This window comes from Spermophilus citellus (assembly GCF_964194105.1).
Source record: "Spermophilus citellus genome assembly, chromosome: 7".
NCBI lineage: Eukaryota > Metazoa > Chordata > Mammalia > Rodentia > Sciuridae > Spermophilus > Spermophilus citellus.
In genome coordinates, this window is record NC_138188.1 from 48,988,917 (window position 1) to 49,014,894 (window position 25,978).

Consider the following 25,978-nt stretch of genomic DNA (forward strand, 5'->3'; position numbering starts at 1 on the left):
ACATCCATCCTGCATAACCTTCTGTTAGCATCAAGAAATCCACAAATGTTTCCACGTGAGAAGCTGAATAATCAGAAACTTCTTAATTCTACCAACCCCTTACTTGGGATTTGATATCCTCCTTCTTTTCCTGCTCAATACCAGCTCATTTTCATGATGATAATGAGATTTTTCTGGGAAAAAATGTGTATTAATCCTTATTCACTAAATAGAAGCTTTGCACACACCTTAAAGTTTCATTGTGCAACACCTGGACAATCATTGTCATAGCTAATAAGACCTTACAAGAAATTCTCCTTATCATATCCTTCATCATTCATATGGAATGATATTTATGCTATTTTGTGTGAGTAAATGATATTTTATACTCTTTATTGACATTCCACATATTTTTGAAAATCATCCCCTTGAATTGAAAGGCCTCTTACATTCACAGGTATGGTAAAAGGGTATTAGATACCTTGTTGATTAGTAAATATATAAACAAGTTTAACTCTTCCTTTGAAGAGCTTATTTTCACTGGATTGAATGAAGTACATGTAAATATAATTCTCTTTACTTTAACAACATATTGCCCAACACTTAAAGAAATTATCTTAAAGTTTGAAGAATATCTGCCCATGATTCACTTAGGATTAAAAGTGGTTTTGTTTTCCACATGCACCCGCTCAAACTGCTCATGTTTACATAATTATGTTATGGATTCTTGGTTGTTTTTTATCCTTCATAATCTACTCTGTACAAACAGACTTGATATTTGTACTGTAGTTTTGATTTTAGGCCTTAATTCACAGATCTTTGATAAAATAAATTTGAATATTTGCATTAGCCACTTTTTAAAGCAACATTCTTGGGAAATCATCAAGATAAACATTATGTTACATAGTTGAGGCATATTTGTGCAGATCAATATCAAGTGCCTTGAAAATTCTATTAAATAATTTATATGTTCTGTTAAAAAAAAAAGGCCTGAAATCTATGTTCGTTCTCCAAGATGGAGTTCCTCTTATCCTTAAATCTAAACAGTGGTAAGTTCCAGCCAAGCCTACACAGGCCTTGGAACCCATGGAACGTCACTGTTGGGCCCAGAGGTAATGCTGTCTCTTCCCTTCACACCCACTCAGAGCCTGTTTCCTGAGCCCCTGTCCATACAGAGCCGCTCCGTGCAGTTCCTCAGAGCACTGTGGGAGAAGACCCAGGCAGGAGCCACCCACAGCTTCGAAACAGCCATGACAGAGTCCACATTTCCTCAGCAGAAGGTAAATGCTTCTCTCCCTGGGCGTGATTCAAGATGGCCTTCAGTTTGCCTTTCTCTTAACCATTCAGTTGTTTCCTCCTTTCCTTTCCCCTCTCTTATTATCAGAAAACACGCATTAAGGAATGACTTTCAGGCCGTGCCACACAAAGTAGCATCCTAGACAGAGCCTCTGCCCTTGTGGGCCCACAGGGTGACATGGCTCGGCCCACTCACACCACACAAAACCTGCACGCACCCTATGGAATTGAGGCATTTTATGGAAGCAGACTGTGGGCTCAAGGAAAAGGAAAGAGCCCAGGAAACTGGGCTGGAGGGTCTTTGGTGCTTCCATTCCTTCCATCTTTACCACCTCATTCCTTTGTCATTGGCTGTCACCACAGAACAAGAAAACGAGGGTAAACCAGGCAGGAAGAGAGAGCAGTCAGCTCTTTGGGGAAGCTCTTTGGAAGCAGGTACTGTGGCGGGAGATACAAAACCTTCCAGGAGCATGGAAGCAGGGGCATGGCCCTCAGACACAGCTAGCTGAGACCTGAGCAGACCGCTGTGCTGGGGAAGACCCCTGTAGAGAACCAGACCCAGCCCCTCTATAGGGGGAACCTGGCCGTGGAGGACACTGGTGTGCTCAGAGTTTCCTATGAGAAAAGTCAGGACCAAGGCACTGCAGGCAAGGATGAGAGGAAGCCTTTCTAGAATAAGAAGGCAGCTTAGGAAACCAGACTCTTCTCAGGAAATGAAGACGCCAAGGTTGGAATGTTTGTGACCCTTAAAAATTCCAAATTTGGGAACTTAAAACCAACTTCATACTCTATGGCAGTATTAAATGTGGAACATTTGAAAACTGTTCAAGTCAGGAAGGTGAAACCCTCGTGGGTGGGATTAATGGCTTTGTAGAAATGCTAGGAGGAATCAACTAGGCCCTTTTGCCCTTCTGCCTTCAACCGGGTAAGGAAGCAGCATCCAAAGCACTGTATTGGAAACGGACACCAAGCTCTCACCAGATACCCGTCCAGCCCGTGCCCTAGTACTGGACCTTCCAGCCTCCAGAACTATGAGAAATGAATTTTTTTTTCTTTTGGTTAAAAAGACTAAGATAGAAGGTCTGAACTGAAGATGGAAGTTGTAGAAAAAGAATGACTAGAAGAGCTGTTAAGAAAGTCAAATCTACAAGACATGGTATCTGATAACGAAAAAGGAAGGATCCAGGGACCAGGTGCATCATTTGGCCAAAGAGGTGATGGCACTGCCCTGAAAGGAAGACCACAAAGGAAGCTGGTGGAGGTGTGTAAAACACAAGACCTTCTGGTTGTGTTAGTCAGCCCCCTAACACTTGAGAAAATGCCTGAGATAAACAAACTTATAGGGAGGAAAGTGCCGCAGTCCCCCTGCAGCAAAATAACCGGGGGGTGACGAGCAACTTGTGTACATTGATACAGCAGGAGTGGGAGCCGTTTATTGTAGGACAGGAGGGGTATATATACATTCCACACAGCTTATCTTAATTAACATAAACTAGATACAGCAGTCAACCAATAAGGAATCTCCACACTCAATGGCTCGCTGGCGTTACTTCACAAACCACTCCCTCTGGCAAAATGCCAGGCGCCATCCTGACTTGTTTACAGACTCTAACAGGAAAGGTTTATTTTGGCTCATGATTTCAGAGGTTTCAGTCCATGGTCAGTAGGCCTTGGTGCTTCAGGCCAGTGATGAGGTTATACCTCATGGCGGGAGCATGAAGAGACAGAAACTTCACCTTGAGGCAGCAGGGAGGTAAAGAAAGAGAGGTGGGGCTGGATTCCCCATACTCCCCCAAGGTCCTATCCCCATGATCTAACTTCCTTCCATCCACTAAGCTCCACCTCCTGAAGGTCCCACCACCTCCCAGTAGCACTATAGGCTGATGACCAAGCCTTCAACACAGGGTCTCTGGGTGACATTTCAGATCCAAACTTGAGCACTGGTTTACCCATTTTGGTTGAAATGACAGTGTGGGTCTCACAAAGACCCAGACTGGAGATGTGGTCTTGGGAGCTATGAGTACCAGTTGTTGCCATGCGTTAGACTGGACCCCTCTAGGGGAGCCTATTTGTGAACGGAGGATGGCATTGGGCTCTCCTGGCAGATACTGCCAGCTTCTCTCTTTAAGCTCTTTCCAGACTCAGAGATTCTGGTTACCCTAATTTTGCTTTCAAGAAAGCCAGTAATAAATAGTGGGTGCCTACTGGGAAAACCAGAGGCTCTGAGAGTATACAATCAGGGTCTCTGTCCTAATTCTACTTTTCTTCTTGTGGTTGATACATAAAAATTGTACATATAGGTGGAATACTGTGGCATTTCAATGCATGTGGACATTGTGTAATGTTCAAATCACGGCAAGCATATCTATCTCTTCAAATATTATTGTCACTATCTATAGTCATCTAACTCTGCAATGGAACACCAGAACCTATATCTCTTATCTAACTATAACTTGGTACCAGTTGACCAACCTTCCTCTCCCTCTCCTCTGCCTCCATTTTATTATTGAGAAGGGAAACAACCACTCCAATATTCAATTAGAAATTAGCAAATTGATTAATCAAAACCTGTTATATTGTGATACAAACTCAACATCTCATAAGTAGTGAATGATTGCAGCAGGATGTGAAATGGATGTGATTAATCAGATGTTTATTTATAAGGGTCTGTAAGACACTAAAGACAAAGCGGGCTATTGCATTGCTAATTTTTTGGCTTTGGTTTAAGAATTTGACATTCGGAGTTCAAGATACAGGAAATGCCACGATGGCACCAGCATAAAGTAAGATGGAATTCTTCCCACATTTCATTCAAATTTTCAATTGTTGCATCATGTTTAAAGACAATGTTTCAAATTCTCATAAATTTTTCATTGTGAGCTGCATTTTAACTAGAGGCAACCAGTAAATTAAAACTTGGCCGGCTGCTTCAAGTCCTAAGAGATTAAACTAAAAACCTTGGCAAACAGTTTTGTACTTGCTTACAAGTGTGCTTATTCATATTTCTTTTATTTCACACAGATAAATATTCCTCTAGGGGAAAATTAACTGTAAACCAAATTTTTGAAATATTTGAAGTTTCAACATTTGTTTTATTCATGAGTAATAGAAAAACTTGATATCTGGAATGTACATTATGGGGTAAACTTATCTGCCCAGGAATTTCTCAATCCAGTTGACTTTCTCCTGTCTTTCCTGAAGCATTCTGCATACTAGATTCAAAATAGCTGTGAGGATTGCGCAGAGTTTGCTCTATTTTCACAGTGTATGCTGACATGTGCACCCCCCTTATTTGGTAGTGGTGGACATATGTGCATCTGCTGCTCTGATGGAGTTGGTCATGTGACTTGCTTCAACTACAGACTGTGAGAGGGTTGTGCACTGTTCCGGGCAGCTTCCAAAGGCAGTCCCTCTCTTTCCCACCATAGTGACTGGGAAGGCCAGTCTAGATGTTGGAGTCCAGGGAGGAGACACTGCCTGGAATTCTGAGCCTCATGTGGAGGTATGCTGCTCTGAGAGCCAGATCTTCCCATCACACCCTTGGCCTGAGCAAGAAACAATCTTTGCTTTGTTATAAACTGAAGCTTTGCCATTAATTATGACAGCATAACCTACAGTTCTTGATTCATACACATACCAGAGTAGCAAAGCATGTAGCTCTGAAGTCAGATTACCTGGGTTTAAAATCTGACCCTGCCACTCACCAGTACTGTGGCCTTTGTCTCGGTGCCCCAGTTTTATTATCTGAACAATGGATATTTTACTAGTGCCCCAGAAGTTACCTCATAGAACTGCTTTGAGGATTGAATGAGTTAACACATGTACAGCTCTTAGAAAAGTGACCATACACTTTTATCTTCCAATAAATCTTTCTAATATTTTAATTCCTAGATAGTGCTTTTCTGTCTTTCTCTAAAATAATACAAATTAAAATCTGTCTTAGATACACTAAGAGGTTCAGAGTAGAGATAAAAAGATAACCTGAAGAATAAACTCATAAGTTATTAAACTTTTCTAATTTGATTAGACCAACATTATCAGATAACATTCTCCAAGTTTCGAACATGAATTTTCATTATAAAACTCGATTAAATTATAATTTGCAAACTATCAGTTTCATATAGGAATTGAAGTGTGGACATTCTTATATATAAGAAAAATTTAATAATAGTACAACACATAAGTTCAAGGGTTCAAATAAAACCTTATCATCCCTAGGTTCTTAAATAGCCTTTGATAAAATCCTACACCACTTTAAATAATCACACAGTTTGCATAAAAATTTTATTAATGTCTATTTCCCTAATTAAACTTTTTTTTTTCATGAGAATACATGCATATAATTGTACACCCAACACCAAGAGCATCATCAGGCACATGAGAGGCAATCAGCGATATGCACTGACTGAATCAAATGAATGAACATGGCTACTTACTATGCTTAGTGGTGAACAAGGGAAGATGTTTCACTTCATACTATATTTAAAAAGTCAAATGAGTTTTTTAAAACTTAAAAAGGAGAATAGATATCAAAATCCTATGGGCAATTTATACATATAGAAAAACTTAGAGATTTTTTACTATAATTAGAAATTAAACTCCCTCAACATTTAACCTATTACAGAGGGTCCTATCCAAGGTAGGACAATAAAAATGCTGATAAAAGCAATTATTGAAAGAGAAGAAATTAGGGAGAGAAATACAAAAAAGGTACCAAGAGAAAGAAATTATTTGTGGATTGTAAGATATTTGTATAGAAAAAAATAAAGAGAACCTAATATTTAGAATTTGTGCAGAAGATTCTGAAGTTATTTGATAAAAGATGAATGTCTAAAATCAATAATAATCCACACATAAGTAATAACTAATTAGAAAATACAGTAAAAAGATGCCACTTACCATAGCTATAAAATCTATTGAGGACATATGATTAAGTATAAGATGGGAAGCTCTTTAATAAAGAAATTTTTGTACAGAATGCAAAATAAGACCTGGTCTCATTTTTTCTACAAATGGGTAAAGTGTTTTCTGAGCACCACTTAAAAAGCTGCCTTTTCTTCAATGTAAGTTTTGAGCACTTTTGTCAAGGATCAGATGACTATCTGAGTGAGTTTGTCTCTGAGTCTTCTACTCTGTACCATTGGTCTATTTGTCTATTTCTGTGCCAGTACCATGCAGCTTTTGTTACTATAATTTGGTCAGCATTGCTCTTTTAGCTTAGAATTTCTTTTGCTATTCTGGGTCTTTTATTCTTCCAAATGAATTCTAAGACTGTTTTTTCTAGCTCTGTGAAGAATGTCATTGTAATTTTGAGGGGAATTTCATTGAGTGTATACATTGCCTTTGGTAGTATGGCCATTCTAACATTATTAATTCCACCTCTCCATGAACATGGAGCTTTTCCATTTTCTTGTATATTCTTAAATATCTTTCTTCAGTGTTCTAAGCTTTCATGGATCGTTTGCCTTCTTGGCAAGATTTATTCCTGGGTATTTTTTTTCCTTTTTCTTTTGAGGTTATTGTTAAATGGGATTGTCTTCATGATCTTTCTCTGCAGATTTACTATTGATGCATATAAAATCTATCAATTATTATATGTTGTCTTGTAACCTGCTACTTTTCTGAATTTGTTCATCAGCTCTAGAAGTTTACTGGTGAAGTTCTTTTGAGTTTCTAAATATAGGATCATGTCATCATCAAACAAAGGTAATTTGACTTATTCTTTTCCTATTTTTATGCCTTTTATTTCCTTCTTTTTTCTAATTTATCTGGCTAGAGAATAGAGAACTATATTGAGTAGGATGGGGAGAGTGTCTTGTTCTGGATTTTAAAGGAAATGCTTTCAATTTTTCCCCTTTACCTCTGATGTTGACTTTGGATTTGTTGTATACAGCTATTACAGTGTTGAGTTAAGTTCTTCTATCCCAAGTTTCTTCAGTGTTTTTTATCATGAATGGGTGCTGAATTTTGTTGAAGGCTTTCTCTGAATCTATTGATATAACCATGATTCTTGCCCTTAATTTTATTTGTGCAGTGAATTACATTTATTGATTTATATGTGTTAAGCTATTTTTACAATTTGGTCATGACGTACAATCTTCTTAATATGTTGTTGAATATGATCTGCTAATATTTTATTAAGGATTTTTGCAACTAAAGTCATCAGGGATATTGGTTTGTAGTTCTCTTTTCTTGATGTGTCCTCATCTGGTTTTGGTATCAAGGTGATAGTGGCTTCATAGAATGAACTTGAAAATATTCCATCCCTTTCTATTTCTTGGAATAATTTGAGAAGTACTGGCATTACTTCTTTTTTAAATGTCTGGTAGAATTTGACTGAGAATCCATCTGCTCCTGAGCTTTTCCTTTTTTGGAAGACTTTCTATTGCTCCTTCTATCTCATTGCTAATTATTGGTCTGTTTAGGTCTTCTATGTTATCTTGACTCAATTTTGGCAGGTCATATATGTCTAAAAATGTATCATTTCTTCTAAGTTTTCTGATTTATTGGAGTAAAATTTTTCAAAATAGTCACTAAAGAGGCTCCAAATTTCTGTGATGTCTGTGATAATTTTTCCTTTTTTTCTGTAATTTTATTAATTTGGATCTTCTCTCAAAAGAGAGAAGAGAAGCTTTTGGTTAGTTTGGATAATAGTTTATTCATCTTTTTTGTATTTTCATAAAACAAATATGTTGTTTCATTGATCTTTTGTATTTTTCATGCTCTTATTTTATTGATTTCAGGTCTAATCTCAATTATTTCCTTCCTTCTACTGAATTGGTTTGTTTCTGTTTCTGAAGGGCCTTGAGATGTATCATTAGGTTACTTATTTGGGGTCTTTCTGGTTTTCTTATGTAGGCACTCATAGTTATAAACTTCCCTCTTAAAACTTTCACAGTGACCAAGTTTTGCTTGTGTTGTATCACTATTCTCATTTGATTTTGAGAATTTTAAAATGTCTCTCCTGAATTTATCTATCACCCATTAATCATTCAAAAGTATATTGCTCAATCTCCATCTGTAGGGTTTTTTGGAGTGTATTTCTAATTTAACTACATTATGATCAAATAAGATGGAATAAATTATATTGTTTTTTATATACTTGCTAAGAGTTTATTTGTAATCTAAAGTGTGTTCTATTTTGAAGAAGTTTCCAATAGCAGTTGAGAACAAAGTGTATTCAGATATTGCTGGATGAAATGTTTATAGATGGCTGATAAAGTCCTTTTGATTTTTTTTTAAGTTTGAAGAATTTTTACTGAGTTTATGTCTGGATTAGTTGTGAGAGAGGTGTGTGGAAATCACATAGTATTATTGTACTGGGGCTATCCGAGGCTTTAATTTAAGTAGTGTCTGTTTTATGTAAATAGATGCACCAATATTTGGGGCATAAATATTTACTATTATCATTTCTTGTGGAATTATTCCCTATACCAGTTGAAGTATCCTTCTTTGTCTCTTCTGATTAATTTTCACTTGAAGACTGCTTTTTGGGATATGAGAGTAGTAGGTACCCCTACTTGTTTGGGGGCCCCATTTGCACTGTGTATCAACTTCTATCCTTTCACTTTCAGCCTGAGACTATCCTCACCTGTAAGGTGAGTCTCTTGGAAACAACACATAGCTGGGTCTTATTTTTTAATCCATTCTCCCAGCCTATGTCTTTTAATTGGAGAATTGAGACCATTTATTAATATTTATTAATTCATGTCATTTTGATTTATTTATAATGTTTGCTTTGGTTATGATTCTTATTGCTCAGCTACTCTTCAAATAAGATTTGTCCACTTGTGAACCCTGGGGTTTGTTTTTGACTGTTCTCTGTAGTATTTCTTTAAGTGTTTCTATAGTGCTGGCTTAGAATGCATGAGTATTTTTAGTTTCTGCTTTTCTTGGGAGGTTTTTATTTCTGCTTCAACTCTGAAGCATAGCTTTGCTCTTTTCTGGTTGATGTTTATTTACTTTGAGGATGTGAAACACATCATTTCAAACTCTCCTGGATTTTACTGTTTGCACTGAAAAATCAGAAGTAATTTTCATTGTTTTATCTCTAAATGTAACCTGATATTTTTCTCTTAAAGTGTTTAAACTTCTATCCTTGTTCTGTGTATTAAGTATTATAATTAAATATGTCATAAAGAGATTCTTTTTTGATTTTGTATATTTGGCTTTATGAAAGCCTACTGTAATTGAACTTCATCTCATTCTCAAGATTTGGAAATTTTTGTTATTATTTCCCAAAAGAAGTTATCCATGACATTAGCCTGCATCTCACAACCCCCTTCAATTCCAATGAGTCTTAAATTTTTTCTCTTAATATTGTCCCAGAGTTCTTATATATTCTGGACATGGTTATTTATTTTCTTTAATACAGTCTGAATGTTCATGGCCAGCTACTTTGTCTTCCAGCTCTGAGATTTTGTCTTCAGCATGATCTACTCTATTAAATTTTCAACTGAAATTTTTATTTGATTTATTATGTCTTTTGTTTCCAAGATTTCTGTTTGGCTCTTTTTCAATATATTTAAATCCTTATTGAATTTTCATTCATATTGTGCACTGATTTTCTTAATTCATCCAGTTGTTTTTCTGTTTTCTTTAAATTCATTGATTATTTTTATATCCAGTCTTTTAAATTATTTATCTACTTTAATATCTTTGGAGGCAGTTGCTGGTGAATTAAAAAACTTTGAGAAGCATCATGTTACCTTGTGTTTTCCTATTTCTTATATTTCTGTGTTGGGTTTTTATGCATCTGTTGGGATTCATCATATGTATATATCTTTAGGACACAGCCTTCTCTTGCCAAAGTGTTCTAGAATAATCTAGATTGAGATTAAGACTCCTCATAGTTGTGATGCCCACAGCCTTTGTGTTTATTCTGTTTTTGGTGTAGGAGTGGATGTCCATTAGTGCACTGGACCTGAGAACCACCCCTAATTATTCCTGCTTGGGATTTGGTTGTTATTTGGGGTATTTTGTCTCTTCCCTTTTTTGTATTAAAGGACCACTGATGTTTGAGTGCCATTAATTTGTGTGTGGAGCAAGGTACACTGTCTCTTGACTGGCTTGAGTTCAGTAGCAGAGTCTTTACCTTGTGAACTTGTAGTGTCCCAGTAGATCCCCAGCATCTCACAAAAAAATGCGGAAACAAACAATAGCAACAACAGAAGCAAACAACATATAGCATTAAAATAAATATCAGGTACCTATTATGACATCTACAACAGTAATCATCACACACACACACACACACACACACACACACACACACACATGGAATGGTGGGGTCAACAGTTGCCAAAAGCAAAAACAATAAATAGCCATGTATTAGATCTGTCATTAAAGTAAACTACAGGTGTCAACAATGACATGCATTGTGCTAACAACTGCAACTATATGAATGGTAGGGGCAGGAGTTACATAAACCAAATAATCCTAAAAGATGATGAAAAAAATACATTTATTTACAAATATGAGGAAATGGTCAACATTCCTAGTAATCAGAGAAATGCAAATCAAAACCACACTGAGATTACATCTTATTCTAGTCAGAATGTCAATTATTAAGAATACAAAAAAAATAATAAATACTAGTTAGGATGTGGGGGGGAAGGTACACCCATGCATTGTCCATAAGAATGAAAATTAATATGACCACTCTGGAAAGCAGTATGGAGTTTCCTCAAAAAACTAGGAACGTAACCAACATATGATACAGCTATCCCAGTCCTCAGTATTTACCTATAAAAACTAAAATCAGCATACTATAGTGGTACAGCCACATCAGTGTTTATACTAGCACAACTTACAATAGCCAAACTATGGAACTATCCCAGTCACCCATCAATAAATAAATGGATTAAGCAAATCTGGTATATATACACAATGGAGATTTACTGAGCCATAAAGAAGAATGAAAATATGTCATTTGCTGGTAAATGGATGGAACTGGAGAACATCATGCTAAGTGAAATAAGCCAGACTCAGAAATTCAAGGGGTCAATGTTTTCTCTCACATTCAGAAATTAGAACAACTTAAGTGGGGAAAAGTGGAGTCAGATATCATAAAGATAGAGTGAAGATCAGGAGAGTAGAAGAAGGAGATTGAGAAGGAGGGATGGAAAAGGAGAGGAAATGTGAAATGAATCTGACAAAATTACACTATGTGCATATATGAATATACCACAGTGACATCATAGCACCAATTAAAAATAAATAAGTAAATGAGTGGAAGGTAGACCAGAAGAATACAGGAAGGTGCATAGGGGGAGGAAAGAGGGGAGTGAGTGGGGGGGAAGGGACTGAAGTGGAGTAAATTCCATGCATGTATGATCGTGTCAAAATGAACCCAACTATTATGTACAACTCTAATGCACTAATAAACAAAAAAATTAAATACTGTTCATTAAGAGATAAGAAAATGTGACAGCAAGGTAGAAAAAAAGTTTAGAATATTCTCAATGTGGACACTGGAGAAAGGAGAAGAGATGTAGCAAGTAACGGCTACAAAGAGAAATAATTTTTTAAAAAAAGTAATGGGAGAAAAAGAGAATAAGAGAATTTGGCTGTTAGAAGGAGAGGAAAGGAAAGAATGAGCAATACGAGAAACAAACAAAAACAAAATAAACATCCAAAATCCTTACCTCCCTGTGATAAGAAAATACAACAACCATTAAAAAATGCTAAAAATTAGAAAAAAATACATATATGTATATATATAATATCCATGAACAAATTAACACAGTACAAATTTTAAAAATGAGAAAGAGAAGAAGGAAAAAAGATTTTTAATGAAAAATAAAATAATTGCTTCCACTGAGGTAGTCAAAACTGTCAGGATGGTCACTTTCTCTGCTCAACTGTCTTTTCATTTCTTCTTGGGAGAGAAAGAGAGAAAGAGAGAAAGAGAGAGAGAGAGAGAGAGAGAATGAACACAAGGGTGAGGGAACACAAGGACCCTTCCTCTTTTCGTGTTCTCACTAACTGCCAGCTGGATAGCCTAAAACTGAAGCTGGTTGAAAAACTGAAGTTCCCACTCACCAGAGTCAGGTAAGAATGGACAGTACTGCCAACTGGAGTTTTATCTGGTCAGACCAGATCAATTCACTCCCAGGGCAGGACTGCTACATAGTTCTAAGTGTGAAGTTCCAGCAAATAGGGCTGAGCTCTAACTGGTCCTTAAGGACTTTGTTGGTTGCTATCTGCTCTGGAGAGATTGGATCACCACACCCCTAAGATTCTGCAGTTGCCAATATCTCCTGAGAGTTTCGATCTCAGGATCCTCTGAGACTCTACTCATGGGTCAGGGGAGCCAGTCCCCACACGTCTCACACACTCACTGCCCACAAACACAGCCTTCCCAGGCTTAATTCCTGAGAGTAATCATACCCACCCTCTTCAGTTTCGCTGAACCTCCTTGGCTGGTCATGTGAGCCACTAGCCGGCTCTTTGGCTTGCTGTTCCTAGTGAGGTGGGTGAAAGAGGAAATTCACCAAAATTCAATATGGGACAGTCGAGTCTCTTTGAGACTCAGAAATTCAGGTACATTGAATCAAGAACAATAAAGATTACATTGGAGCCAGTCTAGTTGTGGTGGTGGCAGTGGTGCCAGTTCACCACAGAGAGGAGGGATAAAACACAGAGAAACAAATACAACAGATGAATTTGACACAAAAACACCTATTGAACAGAAAGGCAGCCTGAATGTAGCTGACCCGGAGGCTGCACACTGAGCTGGTGTCTGAGAAGTGCTTTGTTTCTCAACTGTGCAAGTAGAGAGCTGAAGCAGGAGCCGCCTCAGGGAGGCCACACTGTATGTAGCTTGCTGCTGTGGGACCCTGGGAGATCACAGCAAACATTGCCAGACTGTCCCGGCAAGTTCCTACCATATGGCCCAGGGTGTACCCAGCAGAACGTGAGGGAAGGCACAGAGAAGGTTGTTGTGCCCAAGGGGATTCTGGAAAGAAGTTCACCAGTGCAGATCAAGTGTCTTGCTCTAACCTATCTTCTAACACAATGGTTCCATTTCTAGGACATCATTCTAAAGAAATAACTGGAAGCATGTACAAAATTCAAGACACACACCCATAAATTTAGAATTGTGAAATCATTTGTAAATAGCCTAAATGTCTAAAAATGAAAGAATAAGATCATACATATGCCAAATAATATCAAAGACATAAAAGTCATGTTTATGAGAAATGTTTAATAACATGAGACATAATTATAGTAAGCACCACATTTCAGGTTACAAAATAATTTATAGGAAGAATATAACTAGGCAAGGCATGGTGGGGCATGCCTGTGATCAGAAACTCAAGAAATGAGATAGGAGGATCACAAACCCAAGGCCAGCATAGGCAATTTAACAAGACCCTTAGCAAGTTAGTGAAATCCTGGCTCAAAAAAAAAATTAATTTAAGGGCTGGGGATGTAACTCAGTGGTAAAGCATCCCTAGGTTTAATCCCTGGTTCAAAACCACACACAAAAAAAGGATATGATTTAGGGGATTGTTCGTTAAAACAACCAAAAGGAATGTACAAAAATGTTAACAATTGTTAACTTCACTCGATGAGATTACCACTTCCTAAATTTTCTCTAGGTGTTTCTTTAACAGCAAGAAAAATATTGCATTAAGTTATATTGCTTGATGTAAGTAAACATTAATAAGAAGTTTAACTTAAAGAAAATTTCATTGTAAGATAATCAGTTTCCATCATAAAACAGGGATTTCAGAAAGAGGATGGAAAACTAATTGATATTTTGAAGAAATGAGAGGACCCATGGAGCAAAGAATACTATGAACAATACCTCTCCAGGGCCAATTGTGCTGCCCAGCACTTCACATGGAGTGGAGTTCTTACTATTAGAGGACCAGAGAGGATCCAGTTGGAGGATTCCTGCTGGGCCAGAATCTGAGAAAGGGCCTTTATTGACACACATGCTCAAATTCCCAAAGCACAGGGAAATTCCATACGCCATTGAAATTAGGTCTCACAATTATGCCCCTTATGGAAACAAAAAGATTAAATTTACTGATGAAATAAGATGTACCCCATCTGGCTACCATTTGGAGATTTGTTTTCAGGCCACATTGCTACAAACATACTTGACAGTTCCCAGGGTGATGGGCCAGGGTGTTGAAGCATAAATAAAATTAAAGTGCTGATTCTGGGTGGAACAAAAGGAGGCCTTCTGATGCTCCCAAAGGCTTAGATGTAGTGTTTTGAGTTAAGGTGTTAATGTGCTTGAATAAATAAATGCACAAGTATGTAGATAAAGACTGGGTTTCTTATGTATAAGAATAATGATCTAAGTCTTATGAGAAATTTAAGTCCACAAGTGTAATGCAGATGACACTATGGTAGATAGAAAGAACAGTGTGCATCAGCATGTGCTAGAGCTTAGCTATGCTAAACCCCTTTCAGAGCAAGCTAGTGGGAAATGTGAGGATTTCAGAAGCCTAGTTTGGCTTCTCTAAGCTCAAGACCAGGAAAATCTGATAGGCAGTATCTCCAAAGCAAAGAGGTGAAGAGGTAAAAAGAACATCAAGGAAAGAAAACTACAGACCTTTATCTCTGGTGAAGATAGATGAAAAAATGCTTAATAAAATATTAACAAAGCACATTCAAGACCACTTTAAGAAGCTAGTACAACAACACGATCATATGGATTTCATCCCAGGGATGCAAGGTTGGTTCAACATGTGCAAATCAATACATGTAATTCACCTCATAAATAGAATTAAGGACAAGAATCGTATGATCATTTCAATAGATACAGAAAAGGCTTTTGACAAATTCCATCACTCACTCATGTTGAAAACAGTGGAGAAACTAGGGATATAGGGAACTTAACCTCAATGATACAAAGGCTATATACAATAAACCCAAAGCCAACATACAATAAACCAATATTTTCAGAGAAAAACTGAAAATATTTCCTCTAAAATCAGGAGCAAGACAAAGATGTTCACTCTCACAAATGCTATTCAACATAGTTCTTGAAACTCTAGCCAGAGGGTCAGGCAAAAGATGGAAATAAAAGGGATATAAATAGGAAAAGAAGAAGTCAAATTATCTCTGATGATGACATGATCCTTTATTCAGAAGACTCCACCACCACCACCATCAACACACCAAAGAAAAAGAAAAGAAAATAACCACCACCAGAGGACTTCTAGAGCTGATAAGTTCAGCAAAGTGGCAGAATACAAAGTGAACATTCATAAATCAATAGATTTTTCTAGACTTCAATAGTGAATTTGCAGAGAAAGAAATTAGGAAAACTATCCCATTCACAATAACATCAAAAACCAAAATAAGATATTTGGAAATAAATCTAACCAAGGAGGTTAAAGAGCTCTACAATGAAAACTATAGAACACTGAAGACCTTAGAAGATGGAGAAACCTCCCATGTTCATGGATAGGCTTCCCCCTCGCTTTGCTCCAGCAAGTTCAACCCGTGAACATAGAAGGGACAGCCGTGGAGTAAAGTAAGACAGAAGAGGGGGAGAAAGGAGGGACAGGAGAAGGGAGAAATGCATATACGATTAACCAAATTATTCTATGTACTTATATGAATGTAACACAGTGAATCCCACCTTTATGTTTATCTATAAAGCACCAATTTTTATAAAACAATAATAAATAGAGGAAGACCAGTAGAATAGAGGAAGGGAAACAGGAGGAGGAGGAGGGGAAAGAAAGGGGAAGTACTAGGGACTGAATGGAGCAAACCCTATCCCATGTATCATGTGTAATTATGTCAAAGTAAGACCCACTATTATGTATAATTATAATACACTAATAAGAAACATTTAATTTTTTAAAGATTACAAAAAGAAGGAGAAGGGAATACCCAAAGAAACTCACGGAGGAGTTGAGCCAGTGGCTCAGGGATGAACTAATTTGCAGCCACAAAGCAGGAAGACAGGGGGAGGTGGAATGTGGACACTAATGCAAACGTCTAGCACACTCCTCTGAGGGAGCTGGTTGGGAAGGGAAGGGACATTAAAATTACAGAGCCAGAGTATTTAAATAAATAAATAAAATAGTTCTATGTAGGAGGAATGACATGAGCAATAACAGAAGAGAATATATATATATATATATATATATATATACACACACACACACACACACACACACACACACGTTCATTCATTCAGATATGATTTTTGCAAAGACCTATTCTAGGCAGAGAGTACAGATGATAATCATGGTCCCTGCCCAGATGTAGGCAAGCAACATGTTAGCAAATGAACACACAGTTCTACACTAATTTTGTAAAAATGAAAATGCCTGAATGAAGTGAGCATTTGTTGAATGGTCAGGGAAGGCTTCTCTAAGCAGATGTCAAATAAGTTCTCCTAATGAAGAGAAATTTGCACAAAGGCCTAAAACCAAACAACAACAACAAAGGAAACATAAGGAAAAGCCTTAGAGTATTAGAGCATGCTCATCCAAATTTAAATCACACATCCCATCAGAAAAATATTTTTGAGCAAGCACATTCAATATGTATACACTTATGCACTTTTGAACTACGTGTCGATATTATTTCGCATCCTTGTTATTCATTATAAAACATTCAAAACCAGAAATTTTAAAGGATGAGATGGAGAATAATGAAAAGTGAGCCTGCGTGATATTGTTGGCCATCAGGGAAATGCAAGTTCAAAGTGTAACGAGATAGCTGCTCACCTCAGTTAAAACAGCTGCTGTCAAAAGGACGAAACTCAAAAATGATGCTGAAAATATGGAAAAAGGGGACTCTGAGACAGCATTGGTGGGATGTAGATTATGGAGAAGAGAATAAAGATCCCTCAAAGACTCAGTATGTATCTATCATAAGATCCAGCTCTCCCACTTGTGGATATACATATCCAAACGAAATGAAATCAGCACGCCTAAGAGATGCCCTTGTTTATTGTGGTACTATTCACAATGGCTAAGATACAGAACCAAGGTGTCCAAAATGTGGCACACATACACAATGGCCCGTTATTTAGCCATTAAGGAGAATGAAATCCTGACATTTGCAGCAAAATGGAGGTAACTGAAGTAAAATGAAAAAGCCAGACATAGAAAGACAAATCACATGTTCTCTAGTGATTACTAAAGGCCGAGAAGAGGAGGCAGAAGGGAGCACAGGAAGGAGGGATGATGGGCACCAAAACACAGCTCCGTAGATGGAATGAGCCCCAGCTCCACAGCACAGAGGGATGGCTGGCCCATCACATACTTCAGAAAGATCTAGAAGAAAGCCATTCAATGCCTGTAAACATGAAGAAACAATCAGGGGGCTAATTACTCTAATTTGATCACTGCATCCTGTATGCATGTGTAAACATATCATATTGTACCCCATTTATATATATGTATGTGTATATATATATATATATATATATATATATATATGTAATGAAGACATGTTAATCAAAAATGCCTTTAAAAATAAATAAAAGTTGTTATTTTCTTCTTTCTGCATCACAGTAAATTGTCTTGCCCACCCTGAAAGCACAATTCCCTTCCACGGCATTGCGAGAAATAAAAGGACTAGGTAGGAGTCGGTGAGCAAAGGAAGGGTGGACACTTCAGAGAGGGGAGAACACCAGAGAGGGAGGGTGGACACTGGAGAGTGAGCCTGAGCCTTGTAGACCACAGCAAGGAGCCTGGGTTTTATTGTAGCCTGTGGAAAACCCTCATGGCTGCTGCAACAAGCTGTCATACGCTGGTGGCTTATAGCAACACACATTCATTTCTCACCATTCCAGAGGCTAGGAAATCCAAGATCAAGGCAGATTCAGTGTCCAGTGAGGGCCTACTGTGTGGCTCATAGACCTTCTAACAGTGTTCTCCCCTGGCAGAAGGGGCAAGGTGGCTTTCTGGTGCCTGTGTCACAAGTGAACGAATGCAGCCTGACAAGGCAGTTCCCAGAAAGGTGACTGCACTCCAACCACATCCATTAGATTTGATGGTAGAAAGATAAGTGACTTCTTTCTCTCCCCCTCCTCTCTCTCTCCATGGCTTCTCAACTTTATCAGTAAAATAAGATATGAGATCATCAGCTGAAAGTGGTGTCCGGGGAAGGGGTAGAACTCAGGAGATCTGAAGAAAGGGGTCAGAAATGTAAGTCTTTGTGAAAGAGCCACATGCTTCCTAGTGACACACTCCCCAGCTTCTCAGGCAGCAGGCAGCACCATTTGGAGCCTGAGCTATGGATTCTGGATAAGACAGAGGTTTGGTGTTCTCCAGCCATGAGCAGGAACTGAGATGGAGCTCAGCCAGGCTTGGGTCCTTGGTGTGAGTGGTTTCACATGGTGAAATGTCTCCAGATAGGGGAGATGTCTTTGAGAAGATGGAGAGTAAAGATGCAGCCAAAAAGGAAGCATCTACCCACAGAAAAGCCAACTTGGGAAACAAAAACATGGTCTTTAGAGCCCACAAAAAGACATGGTTATGTTCTGAGAGAAGAAGATGGTAGATTTGTGCTGAGTTTCTTTTCCTGAGAACCTTCTGCTTGTCCTCCTGGCCTCCTCCTCTTGTAAGCAGCAGCACAAGCCCATGCATCCTGCAGTGGGCCCAGGTTAGGGAGACAGACCACAGCCACAGAGGCCCATGTACAACTTGCTCTGAGCATAGGGCTTGCGATGCTAGGTGATGCCAGGAGACTTGTAACTTAGCTTGAATTTTTATCACAGTCTTTGCAGTGTTGGTAGACTCCTCTGCCATAGCCTCAAGATGTTTCTTCTGGGATTCACATGACTGACATAGGAAGAGAGGTTTGAAGTGACAAGTTCGTGAGAGGAATAACTTGGCCCTTAGAGACCTCTACAGCATGGCTTTTATTGATGGCCTGGGACCACAGAGAATTTAGCCAAATGACAAATACGGCCTCCCTCAACACTATCCCTGCCTTCATGAGGATGCATTTGTTCCCCCCAGCAACCATCTATCAGGGTCCCTCGTTTAAACTCTTCCATGCACACGATCCATTCTGTTAAGTGCACATGATTTTCTAAACACTTGAACCTGACTGAAATGACCATTCTATTCATCATTTAAAAATAGACTTCTTTTCCTTGGTCTTTTGTTTTATAGCCCTTGTTTTTGAATACTCTTATGCCCCTTGGAAAATTATCATGCTTACACTAGGCTAATAAATAGATACTATTCATACTTCCCTAACCCACTATCCACGTATACAATCCTTATGTTATACATATGCTTTTTTAAAACAATTTAAATTGGCAGAGGAGTATTTTCTCAGCTCAGTTGAAACCCTGGTTTATCACCTGTATTGTATTTCCTCCATGTTCATGAGCCAGACCATCCTATAATGAAGCATGTCAATTTTACTACTGTCATGAACATTCCTACACAGTCAGCCAGATGTTCTGCATCAGTCAAGGAAATTAAAAGAGAGTGAGAGAGAGAGAGAGAGAATGTTTTAGAAAATAGTTAACAAAATAACTTTATTCCTAGGGGAACCAAAGTATGCATTCCCTCTGGAATGTCTCTTCTGATCCAATAGTGGTTTAGGCTGTTTTAAACAGCACACGAGTGAAATCTTTGTCCCCCTTGCTGCTATCATGGATATTGTGTGAGTGCCAACAAATACTGGGCACGAAGCTACTAGAATAAACAGTACCGCTTTTCATGCACCATCGAAGAATGGCAGTTAGAAATGGGCTGGGCTTGATCCTGCCTCTGCCACTTGCTTACCCCCTCTCTTACCTAATACCCCTGTGCCTGGCTCCTTTACTTGCAAAATGCAGAAAATCACAGGACCTACTTTCACAGAGAGGTTATGAGATTTAAGACATCATTCATGCAAAATCCTTGGAACAGTGACTGCCTTCTAGTAAAAACTCTATAATAAAGTAAGTCCCTCAGAAGAAAATGAATAACCGCCTTCAGCCACGTCCCCATAACCTCCCATGTCAGTAACGTAGCCAACATTCTGCAGAATCATTTGACTTTAGTGTCTCTATGCCTTCCATAATCTGTGGGGTCAAGGAGTTCCTATTCATGTCTGTCCCCCAGCACTGCCATGGCCTAAGGCAAAGCAGCTACTCAATAAATACTTGTGAATATACATTCTCAGTCATGACAAAAGTTTCGCCTTTTGGGAATGACTTTTATTTTCACAAATAACCCCAAATTTATCTGGGCCCAAGTGTATTATTAAAATAGACTACTCAAACTGAATATAGGTTCCTACATTAAAAACTGGGTTCATGAAAGTAATGAAACCTGGTACTTATATTTGCTTACATTGTGGCAAATGTACTCCCCCAAAATCTCAACAGAGACCTCTAGACTTCTAAAAAGGTTTTGAGCAGAGTTTGTGTCACTTAAATGTGAGTAAGCATTCAAGGTTAATACTCATTTTTAAAACATAAATTCTAGTCTTTACCTTAAAAATCATAGCAATTTAGGTATCTCAATACTGGATATTAGAGGACAATTGTGGCATTATTAATGCTTTAGAACTCTTGAAAGTTCCATGGGGATTGGCAAACTTTGGGTTCTAAGAACACATTGCCCTCTTCCCTTAGGGACAAACAGGAATAGGGAATAATCCCCATTTTATTTGACTTCTATACACAAATATTTCCTAGAATCTACTTCTTTTCAATACATTTTTCCATTTTGATACTATGTTCAATATTATTTTGGGCTTATATTGAATACCAGTCCTAAAAAAAGCTCATTTTTAAAAAATCTCTCTGTTAAATGAAGGTCTATAAAACCACTTGATGCCTCATTCCAGGGGCTAGTAATTCCTTCTGCCAATACACAGTCCTCTTTGTAAAAAATCTAAATTCTTCATGCCATATGTAAGCCCCTTTTCTGTGCTCTGTGGCCAGCATTAGATTACTACCCACTCAAGCCCTGGTTTCTCTAAGTAGTTCCCAGACCTCAGTGCCTGCAAGAGTCTCTGGGGAGCTCATTTAAAATGCCAGTTTCTGTTCTGTTTTTATGCCAGTATTGTGCTGTTTTTGTTATTATGGCTCTGTCTGTAATTCAAAATCAAGTATTGTGATGCCTACAGCATTGCTCTTTTTGCTCAGGATTGCTTTCCATTCTGGGTCTTTTGTTTTTCCATGTGAATTTTAGGAGTGTTGTTTCTAATTCTGTAAAACATATCATTGGCATTTTGATGGCGATAGCACTGAATCTGTAGATCACTTTTGATAACATGGTCACTTTAACATTATTAATTCTGCATGTCTATGAACATGGGAGGCTTTCCACTTTCTAGTATCTATTTTGATCACTTTCTTCAGTATTTTATAATTTTTATTGTAAAAGTCTTTTACCTCCTTGCTTTGATTTATTCCAAGATTTTTATGAAGCTATTGTAAATGGAACTGTTTTCCTAATTTCTTTCTCTGCAGATTCATTATTGGTGTATATAGAAAAGCTAGAAATTTTTGTACTTTGATTTTACATCTTCCTACTTGACAAGGGTGCCAAAAACATGGTAGAGAAAAGATAGCCTCTTTAACAAGTGGTGCTGAGAAAACTGGATATCCATATGCAGAAGAATTAAACTAAATCCCTATCTCTCACCCTGCACAAAAGCCAACTCAAAATTTTTCAATGATCTAAGTATAAGACCATAAACTTTGCAACTGTTAGGGAAAACACTTTAACATATAGGTGCAGACAAAAACTTCCTGAATAGAGCTCCTATAACTCAGGAAAGAAGAGCATGAATCAATAAATGGGATGGCATCAAATTTAAAAAGCTTCTGCACAGCAAAAAAAAAAAACAAAAACAATTAAGAATGTGAAGAGAGAACCTACAGAATGGGATAAAATGTTTACCAGCTGGGGCTGTTTTGACACAGGCTTAATATCCAGAATAAGAAACTAAAAAAATCTCAACACTAAAAAAAATAACCCAAACAATAAATGGGCAAATTAACTGAACAAACACTTCTCAAAAGAAGAAATACAAATGGTCAACAACTGTGTGGAAAAAAATGTTTAACATCTTTAGACATCAGGGAAATGCAAATCAAAAACCACACTAAAATCCCATCTCACTTCAGTCAGAATGACAGCCATCAAGTATACAAACATCAATAAATGCTGATGAGAAAACAGAGGGAAAGGAACTCTTAAACACTTTTGGTAGGAATATAAGTTAGTAGAGCCACTGTGGAAATCTCTATGGAGGATCCTTTAAAGGTACAAAAAGAGCTACCATATGATCCAACTCTACACTTCTTGGTATTTATCCAAAAGATCTAAAGTCAATATACTATAGGGGTGTATATAAACATGTGCCCATGTTTATCACAGGACAATTCACAGTAGCCAGGATATGGAACCAGCCTCCGTGTCCATCAACAGACAAATGGATAAAAGAACGTGGTAACCACGGAGTTTTACTCAGCCATAAAGAAGAATGAAATTGTCATTTGCAGGAAAATGAATGGAACTGGAGATTATAATTTTGAGCAAAATAAGTGAAACTCAGAAAGAAAAGTATCCTATGATTTCTCTCCTTTGTGGAACCTGAAAGGGGGGGGGGCGGGTATCATGAAAGCAGAAGAGAGACGATTATGGTAGAGAAGGGGCCCAGGGGGCGGAGGGCTTTGGGAATGAAATTGACCAAGTTACACTTCGATGCATATAGGAATAGGCCACAGCGAGTGTACGCATCACAATGAGTATAATACATATCAATTAAAAACGGCCAGTTCCAGAGGCTTCTGCAAGTCCTGCAAATGGTATTTGCTGGGGCGGGTTTTCAACTATACATCTTTGACAAGTGATCCTGGTAGTTCTGGAGCAGAAGGTCCCGTAGCCATCTCTTAAAAAGCACCAGAAGAGAGAGAAAGGTGCCTGGAGCCCACTGACTTGACTCAAGCCCCATCTGCACCACCAACACGCTCTGCAGGTTCGCCTCAGCGCTTCTCCTGGTGCCCCCGCTCACAGGGCTGTTAGGGAGGCGAAAGCAGATGGTGCAAACACCCAGCAAAGCGCCTGGCACAGAGCAAACGCCCCACAGACCGCAGCCATCGAGTGGGCGCTGGGGAACCTCACGGCCGTGCTTCAGTGTGCTCTTCTGGATCCAAGCGTCTGTGGCTCACTCTGAGTTCTTCTCTGTGCTGCTCAGTAAGAACCAAATGCCAAGGTCTGTGGCTCCCAGAACCGGGCCCCTCATTATCACCCCACGTGGGTGCCTAATTACTCCCTCCCTGCACCCTTTAATTTCTGCGTCTCATTAGAGCCGCGCGAGCCACCCGGTTATTTCCATCCCTTCACCAACATCTCTTTTTTCTGCATCTCTTTTCAGTCCTCACATCTTTTTGTACCCGTTTCTTTGTTCATCATATCAAATCCTTCCTTTCATGCCGTCATTATCCCCTCCTCCCTCCCGGTTCAGCACATCCCTCCATCTGTGCGCTTCGGTGCCGTCCCATCGGCCTCATTACTCTCTCAGCCTGCGCACGGAGCAGGAGCAGCTCCTCCATCCCGGCATCCTACTGCAGGCTTTCTCTCTGCTTCTTGTCAACCTGCCCTTTCCACCCTCCCGTTTGTGAATCACATTACACCCCCAGTGCCTTTGTCCATTGCACTCATCCATTTATGCATCTTATTACACCATGGCCCATGCACATTTCTGTTGCGTTTCTATTTGTCCGTCTCATTATGGCCCCATCAAGCATGTGCATGTCATTACTTCCCTTTGAAATGCTCGCGTTGCAGTACACCCTTCTGTTTGCATCTCATTACCTCCCAGGTTTGACAGCAGCCTAACAAAAAGAGACAGAGAAGCATGTCCCTTTCTTTTAGAAAACTAAATATGTTTCTCAGGCACCTAACACCTAACACAGTGTTTCTTCAACAAATCATCCATTTCAGAAACGTTGACATACATTTATCAAGCTAAAAGGCAAAAGACATTGTATTTTATAAGCTTAAAAAGGGGCTTCTTGGCTTACTTTTTCAAGTCATCCTCACTTTCACCACATTTTATTATTTCTCTAGTTTACAAAGTAGTGTAATTATCCATGAATTGATGATGGTGGCTACAACTTGCTGGAGTTTAGGGAGCACAGTCATTTTGCAGTTTCAGAAACACATTGGAAACTGAGCTATTTTTCCCAATAAGTGTTAATGAATGGCAACAGCAAAGACCAAACTCGCATCTGGCTCCAAAACCCACAATTGGCAGGGGAAAAAAAAAATCTTATTTTTAAGTGTCACCTCTGTCATTTAACCAATTTTGTAATGTTCCCTAATTTAGAACTTGGTGTCAGCATGCTTTAAATTTGTTTTGTTTTCTAAAACAAAATAGAGCATATTTCAAACTCTATTTCACACCTATTTCTTTGTCTCCATGGTTGAAGAGCTAGGGTAAAGAACTTTACCATGGAGCCCTCTGACAAAGATAGGTGCAAAAATCAGGAGAAAGAGGTGGTCCTCAAGATGCTCCAGCCACCAAGACCAGCCTCCCCTGGAGACACCAAGAGACCCTTCTATGGATGCCCTGAGGGGTGCCACACAAGCCCCATGCACCTAGCCCCACACACCTAGCCTGTCTTCCTCAGTCTCTGCTCTCTGCCTCACTTTTACTCTTTCTTAAATTATGAAATAGCACATAAATTCAGAGAGTGTAGAAATATGAAACCCATTTCTACCACAAGTTAGAAGGTAAGTTTCCTTTTCTTCCATATTTGCTTCAACTATCTCCCTTTACAAAAAGAAACTGAGGCAAACACTCTCCTGAAGTTTGTATGTTCTATTTCCATGAGTGTTTTTGGATTATTGTTCTAAAATTTTACTGATCTATTTTTCATGTATCTTTAGCAATGTGCTTTCTGCCCTAAACATTATATTTTTAAAATATACAGATATATCTGTATACATGTAGAGCTTACTCATTCATTTTAGTGTCTGTAAAAGTTTCCACTGTGTAAGTAGACCATAGTGATCCATTTCTCTGCTGAGGAGCAGTTAAGTTACTGACCACATCTGCCTCTCTCACTGTTCTCTCACCAGCACTTAGAGTGCAGCTTAGTCTGTTGAATGGCTAAGTGGAGACATTTAATATTCCACCATCATGGGGAGCCACGCTTTCTCTCCAAATCCAAAACAGAGTCCATTTTCTCCGCTTCCACTACTTCAAGTAGAAAACACAACAACAAAATGATAGTTCTTAAAACAAGACTAGACTCTGACCAAATGTTGACATGTGTTAGAGGATTAAAATAACTGCACCTAACAATGCTGGTCTGATTCCCAGTAGCTGGAATATTTCAGAAAAGGACAATGAAGACAAAGAAAATTACAATGACTTCTATAGAAGCCCAGTTAGTTTTTTCCATAATTTAACAAGCAATCATTTAAGAAATCACTAGAGACTCTTACAAGCACCCGATGCAAAAGTTGGTCTGTAAAAGTTTGGCCTAATTCAGACATGAGGAAAGATCTGAGATGGTAATTCTTCTAGAAAATTCAGAGCTTAGAAAGTCTTACTGTTGTGATGTGGAAAAAGAAATTGTGCTGTGCTGGTGGGAATATAAACTGGGCATTCATTCTGGAAGGCATCTGGAAGGACCTAGTAAAGTTAAAGATACTCATAAGGTTAATTTTTAACATTTCATGCAAACAATGTTTCTGGGGCAAAGTAGAATAATACTTTCTTACAGCAAATAAGCTTGCCAGTT

General features: G+C 38.5%; 1 protein-coding gene across 4 annotated transcripts in view; it reads left to right on the plus strand.

Moving 5' to 3' along the window:
- VEPH1 (ventricular zone expressed PH domain containing 1) overlaps positions 1 to 25,978 on the plus strand; it is a gene marked incomplete at its 5' end in the record, with an annotated part of 221,011 nt that overhangs the window by 165,077 nt on the left and 29,956 nt on the right. For 2 of the 4 annotated variants that reach the window (XM_081301834.1, XM_081301833.1), the window contains one exon: positions 1,125 to 1,259. The exons of 1 other annotated variant lie outside the window; for it this stretch is intronic. In XM_081301834.1, the coding sequence (XP_081157960.1) occupies positions 1,125 to 1,259 (135 nt within the window). Of the gene's footprint in view, positions 1 to 1,124; positions 1,302 to 25,978 lie in introns of all 4 variants that reach the window. One more of the 4 variants, XM_081301832.1, reaches the window with a different exon arrangement.